The sequence below is a fragment of the Cavia porcellus genome, unplaced genomic scaffold (assembly GCF_034190915.1).
Source record: "Cavia porcellus strain 051 isolate PalLab524CR breed Dunkin Hartley unplaced genomic scaffold, mCavPor4.1 scaffold_8, whole genome shotgun sequence".
Taxonomy (NCBI): Eukaryota; Metazoa; Chordata; class Mammalia; order Rodentia; family Caviidae; genus Cavia; species Cavia porcellus.
The window spans coordinates 43,988,728-43,999,362 of NW_026947491.1; the positions used below are offsets into that span (position 1 = coordinate 43,988,728).

The 10,635-nt window shown below is 46.3% G+C and overlaps 1 protein-coding gene across 1 annotated transcript; it reads right to left on the reverse strand.

Moving 5' to 3' along the window:
• Positions 1-1,959: 1,959 nt before the first annotated feature.
• Krt74 (keratin 74) lies at positions 1,960-9,569 on the reverse strand. The gene is given in 10 exon segments (XM_003476033.5): positions 1,960-3,199; positions 3,202-3,324; positions 3,775-3,809; positions 4,226-4,446; positions 5,817-5,942; positions 6,553-6,717; positions 7,193-7,288; positions 7,750-7,810; positions 8,232-8,446; positions 9,049-9,569. Coding segments are annotated over 10 exon segments (1,584 nt in total). The 5' UTR covers positions 9,520-9,569; the 3' UTR covers positions 1,960-3,128.
• Positions 9,570-10,635: the final 1,066 nt, after the last annotated feature.

The window sequence follows — 10,635 nt, forward strand, 5'->3', positions numbered from 1 at the left end:
AGGAGTGACCAAGGACTTCAAGGACATTTGCCCAACGACCTAACTTCATTTCCATAGGCCCTACCTCCTAATGGCCCTACCACCTCCCAACAGCACCACAGACCAGTGACCAAGCCTTTAGCAACAGGCATTTGGGGAACATTTAAGACACAAGCCAAAATAATATTGTATCCAAAATTTTTTACCCACAGACTATTGCTGCACATTTGGACTGTTTCTAACTCCACTATTATGACCTGCTATGGGCCTGTGTGTGCCTGTATGGCTTCAGCACCTCTTGGTAACATCCTTTAATGCATTAATGTTTAACTTTCATGAAGTTCAATTTATCTATTTTCTCCTTTATCATTTATGTTTCTGGTGTCACATCTAAGAATTAAATGCCAAATCCAAAGTCAAGGAGATTTCTCCCTATATTTTTTCCTAAGAACTTCATGATTTTAGCTATTATATTTTGGTTATTGATTCATTTTGTCTCATTTTTATATGAAGTGAAGAAGGATCCAATTTCATTCTTTGGCCCATGGACATCCAGTTATCTCAGCACCCCTGGTTGAAGAGACTATTCTTTCCCCTGGATGATATTGGCAGCCTTTTGAAATGGACACAGGTATGTGGAATTGAAATGAACAGTCCCTCTTGGTTTCTCCTCCGAGGCTTCAGAGGACTCTCTAAACTGAGCCTAAAGCAAGAGCCGAGAGGCTCCTGTGCACTTCCCAGGCCTTAAATAAACCCAGACAGCAAAGGCTTTGTCCATTTTCCAGGCAGCAAGGCTGCAATCAGACAGACAGCTCCTCTGCCCTCCTCGCCATCCCAGCAGAGGACACAAGGTATCATATCCATTCAACTCTTGGGAGCAGCTCTTGGATCTCACAGTCCAGCAGCACCAGGAGGGTCTGTATTCAACACTCAGAGCCATGCACTACAGCCTCAGGTGACTTGACTGGTGGCTCATGTATCCTTCAAGCTGTTTCAAGTTTTCACCCCCTTGCTGAAATCCCTCTTACTGGCTCACTCACATGGAATTTGATATTTCCCAAAGGCAGACCATTAGTCCTGCAAGGGCCTGATACCTGGACCTAGGGCCCACAGCTTTCATCAGATCCCCAAGGGGATCCACAGAACTATGAACCCTTGAGTATACCAGGTGATTGGTTATTGGCAGATAGAATGATGATCCATAATTCCTAGGGCATTAGCCCAGCACCTACATTAATGACAGCAGAAACAACAGATGCCTTGCTATGTTCCCCAAGCTTTATTGCATCAGGACACACACAGAAAAGGACTTCGTAGCACATGAAAGGCACCATGAAGGCCATGCCCTTCCTGTTGTACTGAGACCCACAGAGGCAAACTGTTTTTGTTTTTTGTTTGTTAGTTTGTTTTTGTACCAGGGACCAAACTCATGACCTCGTGCTTGCCAGGCAGGCACTTATCCTGCTAAGCTAAATCCCAGGCCCGGACATCTTTAGCACATCTGAAATACAAAACTTATCAGAAAGTTTTTTAAAAAGCAAATGCTGCAAGCAAAATCCAACAGCTTTGGAAATCCATTCAGTCCCACTAATAGCTTCAAAAAATTAAGAGACTTCCCATCCCTCATAAATAAACACACAGTACCTGTGTCCATGCCCACTGTGGCAGAAAGACTTAAATTTTCCTTCCAGGATTATAGGTGCCCATCTTTCTGAGTATTTGGTTATCTTTCTTTTTCCAGGAAGCCTTTTTTATTTAGTTTCATCATCACAGCCACTTCTCATCACTCCTGCTCTAGCCCACCTGTCCTTCATTTGCACAATGCAGGGCTGTGAATGTAAACCTTTTTCTGCAGCCTGTAGTCATCTACTAAGCAGCCTTCTTGGAGAGAGCCCATAAGGCTGCACACATTGCAGGACTGGGGTGGGGAGATATCATTAGTGTGTAGAACATTTGCAGAGACTGACAGGAATACATATCTGACACCACTCAAGTGCAGTTTATTGAAGATTAAACAGAAATTCAAAGTGCTCAATTTAGCAGATGAGGGTCTGGGTGGTGTTATTCCCAGGAATATTTACACCATGAGTCATGACTCCTGGTGGGTAACATAATCCACAGATGAGATCAAATCTACTCACTGGATTAAACTTGTGGCAATAGGAACTAAGAGTCAGAAGCTACTGCAAGACATAGTCAGAGAGAAGACCAGAGATCAATCATATCCCGCAGTCCTGACAAAATATCATGATGCTGCCTTCATCAAGAACCATGAATTTGATACTGTCTCTACAAAAGGAGCAATGACATGCTATGGAAAGAGCATGGTCCCCAGATTCAGCCAGGCCTGAGCTGGCACAAAGGTGAGTAACTGGGGCAAGTTCTCCAGCTCTCAGAATCAGGCTCCTTTCTGCCCAATGAACGCTGATCACACCTTCCTTGCAGGATTGGATGAGAAGTAAAGGAAATGTACATGGGGTTCTTGGTGCATACTAGGTGCTTGATTATGAAAGCAACTATTAATCATAAAAAAGGGATGGATGACCAACCCAAGACAGCAGAAAATTCCTGATTCTTCTCTGCTTGCTTTGTGAATAAAGGTGCATCTGGTGGTTCTGAGAATGTGTACATGTTCTTCGTAATGGAGCCGTCTTACAAAGACCTTTCTGGTGGGACAGAAAAAAGCTTTCTAACATCTCACCTTCTGGTTAAGTGACTCCAGATTTACCCCACCATGTTTGCAAGAACAGTAAAACCTCAGATATTTGAGGACTCGACCTACCCACAGAACAAACCTATTCTCCCCTCTCTTCCCTCCTCTCTTTCTCTCTCCACATGATCACAACTTCTCAAAGCCAAGAAGGTGATTATGACTTGTGCTTCTAAAGTCTCCTGTTGCTGACGGTAGTAAGGAAAAAGAGAAGTTATAAAGTCTACCAGGATTTATTGACACAAGAGAGAGTGAACCTGTCAATCGGAACTTGAATGTAAGGTAGCCTGTGATGTCCATGTAAGATAGTCCATGATGAGTTGAGTGTATTACGGCCAGTTCTAAAATTTAGGGATGGAGGACTTAGGAATGCAGGCATCACTGGGAAGTGGCTAAGACATCCCTACTTCCAGGTGCTGAGGTGAGTGGGGAGGTGGCCTTATTGGGTAGTCGTCTTGGCTGGGGTGCTGACTGGGCCATTCTTGTCTGGAGAGTTCCTGAGGTCTCCTGCTTTGCCCCTTGGGTCTCAGTCTGCCCAGTTCGGAGGTGGCCAGCATTGATGGTTGCACTGCTGACCCTAAGGTCAGTGCTCACAGAGCTGGGGTGGTAACCATAGCCATTGCTGCTAATGATGGCTGAGGAGAAAGGGCAAGAGAAGGAAAGAGAGGTAGGTATCAACCAAAGGTGACAAAACTTATGGTAAATGCTGTCTCTGATGACACCCTTGTTAATCCCATGATAACCTTCAGCAGTGAAGAAATACAAAAAGATAACAGAGACCTTGTTGTGCACCAGACTTGTTTGTGAGGGTCCTGCCTTCCTGGTCAACCTAGAAAAGTCCCTTTTCCCAACCATCTCTCCAGATGACAGTGCCCCAGGGGAGAGACAGCAAAGAGAGGGATGGGTATAATTTCAGTCACCATTGCCAGGAGACAAAATGAAGCTAGATTCCTCTGAATCTAGAGAACCTTCACAAAGCAACAGTAGATACTCCTGGTGAAATGAGACCATGAGTGAAGGTGACATTGCTGTGTCCCAGGGTTCCTGGCTTTCCCAACCCAACCCATCTCCTTGAGGATACTCACAGATGCTCACAGAGGATGGGTTCTCACCAGACATCCTGAAAAATAGGAAATAACATAATAAAACTTAAGGGTTCTGACTTTTGTGTACATCACTTTAATCCAGGCTCACAACACAAGGTGGAGATTATAACCTTCATTTGACAGATGAAAACATAAAGACGTTACATGTGTTCCATGACCATGCAGCTACCATGTGACAAACTCAGTAATTAAATCTAGGTCTCCATGAGCTCTTTTGATGGAACCATACAGCCACCTGTGCTCACAGCTAGCATCTGACATCCCTTGCTGAGCTGCAGCTGAGTTCACCTGTCACACCACTGTTTCCCTCCCTTCTGATGTCACCAGTGCTCTTATTCCTCCTCTCCCAGCTACCAGTGGCCCCTCAGCCAGATGAGAGTACCCACAGTTCCTTCTCCCTTAGCATCACAGTGCTCCCTCCGTCCTTCACCTGAACTCTTCTTCCTCCAGCATCACGCGGTAGGTGGAGATCTCAATGTCCAGAGCCATCTTCAAACTCCTGAGCTCCTGGTACTCACGTATCATCTGGGCTAGTTTATCCTTGCCCTGATACAGGGCACCCTCCAGCTCACCCAGTTTGGCCCGAGCATCCTTGAGGGCACTGTCACCTTGCTGCTCAGCATCAGCAATAGCTGTCTCCAAGTTGGAGCACTAAAGGGCAAAGAACAAGGAGGTACAACATAGAATGATATTTAGAACATGCAGGTTACATAGCGTAACTCACTTTGCAGATGAGATCCAAGGTGTCTGTGAATAAGAGCTGCAAAGCCAACACCAGAACTTGAGGGTGCTCTGCGTTCCATTTCAGGTGAACATTTTTAAAAGCTGACATAGAAAGCGATGGAATACTTGCACTTCAGGAGGCCAGGGAAGAACTTCAGTGTTTGCAAAGTTCTCTAGTGCCTAGGGTTGGGAGCCACCAATGGTGATAGTTTCAAGTACACCAGATCCAGGAGAATTGTGTCCAAGATTCCAGCCAGACTACCCCTAAGGATCAAACAGCACACCAAGGATCCTACAGTGGTAAACTTCTGCTGTAGGCTATCTCTCCAGCAGGGAGTCCCCTGTTAGCACCAAGAGGAAGTGTGTCTAGATTCTTGTAGCACAATGCAGGATCTCCCACATCTGGCCTAAAGTGAGGAGAGAACCTTTCCCTAGAAAACAGCTACTTACAGCTACAACCTCTGAAACTGGACTCTGATGAACACCCAGGGGCACTATGATGCTAAGTTCTTGGGAGTGGGTGGGAGAAGTCTTCACAGAGTCTTAATGCCATCTCTGTGGCCCACTCCCATGTTATTTGGGAGTTGTAGAGCACAGGAGGGAGAACTGTAGATTTGGCAGTTCGGTCACTGGCAAGGTTGACCTGGTTCTTTGGGGGATCCATTGGAATCTAAACTCATCTCCCAACTGATTCACTATTGGATTTGCTGCTTTCAGGTAACATATGTATAAATGGAGATGGTCCCATGACACAGAACAGGGGAACACAAGAGCATCATCTGTTATTGTAATACTGCATCTCCAGGACCAGGCCACAACATGAGCGGAAAGGAGACCATAGAAAATCCTGATGCATGCCCCATGCATGTGCACGCGTGCACACACACACACACACACACACACACACACACAGTTTCATGGCCAGCAGGATGAGGAAATGTGAGGCCTTCTCTCCAAGAGGCACACTCAAAGGATGTAGGCCGTATTTGTTAGAGAAAAAGTCCAAGCAAGAGGACATGAGATTTAAATCCTGACTGTGTTAATGACCATCTAATGCCCCTAGACAAATCACTTCCCCTCTCCAGCCCATGTGCCATGCCTGTAAACTGGGGAATCCCGAGAATATGCTGGCATCTTTCTAACACTGGTAGGGTAAAAATGCAGGAAGTGAAAGAGAAGCTGAGGATGGCCCAGACTCCTATGCCCAGGAGGGGAGACTTGCTCCTTCCCAAAAGGTAGATCCCAATGTACAGAGGAGGAAACTGAGTCTCAGCCCTCTCCCTGGGGTCACTGCTCACCTGCCTCTTTACACTGATGATGTCACAGCGGATCTTCTGGATGAGCCGATTCAGTTCAGACATCTTGTTCCTAGTATGTTTCAGGTCATCTCCATGCTGGCCAGCTGCTAGTTGCAGCTCCTGAATCTATTTTTGCAGAAGTGAGAAGGTGGTGATGATACAAGACAAGGAGAAGTCCTGGACAGATGCTTCCACAGCTGAATGAGCCAGGGGGACCATAGCAGGAGGTGGGAGAGCCAGTACTGGGTCCCCTTCCAACTCAGACTGGGAAGTCCAGTATGTTCTCTAAGCACAATCTGTATGCTCTTCCTCTCATCTCAGCCCCTTGTCTACAATCATTCCTGGGCTAGGTAGCAAGAATTGTAGGTCATGTTTGTCAAACACACCCCAATGTAAGCAAATATCTGACATTTTATTTATCACATAGAGAAGCATCTTCTAAAGCCCCACTTCTGTCCCACAGGTAGGGGATCTAGAAGTGACATGGTAGGTGAGATCCTTGCTCTCCTCACTTGCATTCTCCTGAAGCACTTTCTTGATCAAAAGCAGACAGAGAGAAGTATCCCAAAGATACTTTCCAAAGATCCCAAAGTATCCCAGACAGAAGGAGGTATCCCAAAGATCCCAAAAATACTGCAGAGAAGTATTTTCATTCAACATATCTACAGCAGTGTCTTTCACATTCATTGGTGAAGATGGCCCTTCCAGCAAGAAAGAAGACTCATCCCATGCCCACCTTGATCTGGCACAGTGTTTCAGCCTCAGTCTTGCTCTTTCGGGCAATGTCCTCATAGTGGTTGCGGACCTCAGTGATGATGCTGTTCAGGTCCAGGTCCCGGTTATTGTCCATGGACAGGATGACAGAGGCTTCACTAGCATGAGTCTGGAGTTGGGTGATCTCCTGAGTGGAGAGATGAAGCAAATCAGGCCCAAGTTCTCCTGATTGGCCCCATCAGTCCTCTGGGCCAGTGATCCCTGGCAGAATGTATCACCAGGATACACAGGGGTAAAGCAGGGGAGTGCCCACTGGAAATGGGTCTCAGGCAGGCAGCAGGAGATGCTCAACTGGAGAAGGAAGGCATTTCCTTCAGCTCCATGGAGCCCAAGAAGCTGTGCTTCAGTAGTACATCATGGGGTCATCTTTTTCCTGCCTAAACAAATCTTTCATGGTCCAGATCAATTATGATCTATGCATGTGGCCTCCAAGGAAAAGAACCTCTGTTTCCATGGTCAAACAATACCAGGATCTTTACTTTTCCAGTCAAATGTCTTCTCTTGTATCAGCTGTAAGTCCCTCCTGTTGGCATACCCCTTTACAATTCAGGTGAAGCCCTGATGGAGAAAGACAAAAGAGTGGGGAATAGAAGGGTTCTTACCGCATCGTACAGGTACTTGAGGAACTTTATGTCTTTGTCCAGAGAGTCTACCTTGGCCTGAAGCTCCACTTTGACTGTGTAGGCTGCATCTGTATCCTGTCAAGAGGCACCAACTACCATCAGTCAACTGACTCACCTCCCATGAGCTGTCCTGCCCCTACCCCTGGCCCCAAATCCACCTGCCTTTCTGTTTTTGCCCACATAAGGAAAGATATTGATGAGCAGCCACTCAACATCAATTTTCTCTCAGACTTGCTGAGTCTTTGGGACTCCTCTTATGTTATACTTGGTGAACACCAGGCCAGGAAGGTATTGAGTCAGTCTCTTTAGATTGCACAGGAAGGTGAGGCTTAATCAGGGTATCCTAGGTCCCAGACCAGAATTCTTTTCTCATTGTTTCTGTCCATTTCCTAGGTGTGTGTCCTCCTCTCTAACTCACTAAACTAGGACCACAGTGCCACCCACCTTCAGGCACCAGCCCCCAGCTGGTGGCCTGGGCTGAAACCCTGTACAGAGTTATTTAGAATGGGGATCTAAAGAGATTTTTCTCTCCTTACCTTCTTAAGCACCACAAATTCATTCTCAGCCTCTGTGCGCCGATTAATCTCTACCTCGTATCTGTGGGTGGGGAGAGAGTGTGGCAAAAGGCTTCAGCTCCCTGGGTCTAGTGAGCTCTTCCTGCTGGCTGGGCAAGCACTCAGGCCGCAGTGCCCAGCACAGTACCCTTGGAGTGAGATCTGAGACCCAGTAGCAGGAGTCAGAAATCCCTGGCCAACCTCACTGCAATCTACTCACTACATTCTAGGAAAGTGCTCAGGTACTTTAGGGCTCCCAAACCAGTAAATGAAATGCTTAGTGGTCAATGACCAGAGGAACTTGTGCTGTCAACCAAGTAGGATGTTCTCAAAAAATAGAATGGGGCTTCCTCCATAACTAGAGCAGAGAACTTGAGCTTTTGACTCTGTAACCTACTGCTTGTTTTCCTGAAATACAGCACAGAGACCATATTGCTAGTGATCCTTTGATGGAGTGTGCTCACTTCTTCTTGTAGTCCTCCACCACGTTGTTCATGCGCCTCAGCTCTGACTCCAGTCTCATCCTGTCCCCAGACAGTGTCTCCAGTTGCTTTCTCAGGCTGCTGATGTGACCCTCATAAAAGGGCTTCAGGTTCTTCCTGCAGTTGTTCAGGTCCAGCTGTTGCAGCAGCTCCCACTTGGTGTGCAGCACCTGGTTCTGCTGCTCCAGGAAGCATACCTGGAACCCAAACCAACAGCTACCTGGAACCACATTAATGCCATCATGCCCTATGAACATGTACCACTGACTCACACAGGCTAAGAGGATTTCCTTAGTTATTTGACTGAACTTCTGATGCTTTACCCTTGTCATCTGCTATCAATGAAACCTTGTATAAGTGCTCTACTCCAATCTTCTAAAACCTCACCAAGAGGCAAACTTCACAACTGTCTTCTATTGCCTGACCTTGGTCCCAGGAGATATCCCCTTTTATGTCCTAGCTGTTTCTTTCTGCACTATGAGCCTATTCCTAAGTACTGCATCCTTCTCTCAGCACTTCCTGTTCTATGAGAGCTACTGATCTAACCAGCTGTCCTCCAGAAGCTTTCACTTCTTTCCTAAGGAAAAACTGCCACTACCCAGTTTCTTATCCTGCTGCATAAAATACTCCAAAACAGCAACACATTTTTTTATTCCTGTCTTCTACCTATCTTGCAAATCTGACCTCCCCCCTTATGATGAGGGAGCCCTTCCAGAAATCCAGCTGCACCAATATGTACATTGCCCAACCCATGCCAATGGAGCAGGGAGATTGCCTCTTCCTCCCCCTGGAGACCCACCTTGTCAATGAAGGAAGCAAACTTGTCATTCAGAGTCTTGATCTGCTCCCGCTCTTGGGCACGTACTCTTTGTATCTCAGGGTCCAGCTCCACATTGAGGGGAGCCAGGAGATTCTTGTTAACAGTTACTTGGTGAATGCCCTTAGGTGGGCACACAGATAGACACCCACAGCCAACGGCCACACTGCCAAACATGCTGCCAGCAAAGCCTCTGGCCTTGCTGCCTCCATACTCAGTGCCATGCTCAAAGCTGTGTCCTCCGGCCCAAATAGCACTGTCTGCCACATTGGAGGGAATATGCCAGTTCCCTCCAAGACTGTAGAGGCTTCTGCTGCTGAAGCCAGCCCCAGCTCTTTGGCCAGTAGCATGGTATGAAGTCACACCCCCTGTACCCTTTCTTGGTACCACTGCAGAATGCACACTGAAGTTGCCCTTGTCACCACGGGAGTTGATGTTCAGTTGTCGACCCATGATGGTATGTTGGAACTCACAGAGCTAGAGAAATGCAGTCACCCAGGGCTGTAGAGTGCAAGTCTGTAGGAGTCACAGTGCTGCCTCCTTTTATCCTTGCTGAGCCCAGGACACCGGAACAGGATGTCTCTCTCTACATTATCTCCTTCCCCGTTGAATTGCCATGGGCCAGGGACAATCTACATAAAAGAAATCTCCAAGTCCTTTGCAGCAAGAAATGTATCCTGATAGCAGGTGTAACATGCTGCCCTTGCATTCTGGACTTGTCTAATTTGGAGTTTATCTGTGTTTCCTAATTAGGGTTCTGTCATGTTATCCACTGCAGAGATCTCCTTGCTTTATTTTTCCAGTGCTGCCTCCTCTTTATTTATCAGCAAGGAGCAGGGGAAATGCATGTCATTGTTCAAAGAGGACTCATTTGAACACCTCAGGTATCTTCTCCAAAGAACCATCTCCCTGGTATAGTCTTGGATGCCAGTTACTGGGGTGCTGATGCTGGAAAATACTTGAAAAGGAAACAGCGCCTCTGGAAGATGTTCTCAAAGATTTGAATCCAGAAACAAGGTCTAGGAGATCACTTTCTGGGTCATGCCAAGGAGCACAGCTGCCCAGCAGTGGAAAGTATACAAAGAAGAGGGTAGAAATGAGCACACAACATCTGAGTATCTCCATGCAGAGATACTGCCTGCAGCTAGCAGATATATTGCCAAGAGGGCCTGGCTTGTGGTGACCTCGAAGTTGCATTTTTAACAACGAGAACTCTTTCAGGCAGCTGACCTTTCCTCCATTTGAATTTGCTCTCCAAGATAAAATTGTCTATCCTGTCCTGGAAGACTAGACAGGACTTAGACTTTAGCACATCTTTATATGTGATATATAATATATATTTATTATATTATATCACATAGAAAATATATACATATTTGAAGTTAGTCAGATATAGGAATGCTTAAGTTTCACTACTGGAATCAAATTTGTTCTGAAAAATTCCTGACCACTTCTGGGATCAGGAAACATTTCATAGCCCAGGTATTCCTGGTAGAGTACAATGTTTAAAAATTATTTCAAAAGCTGTCCTGGTAAAGGACATTGACCACTACCTAAAACCACATTAAG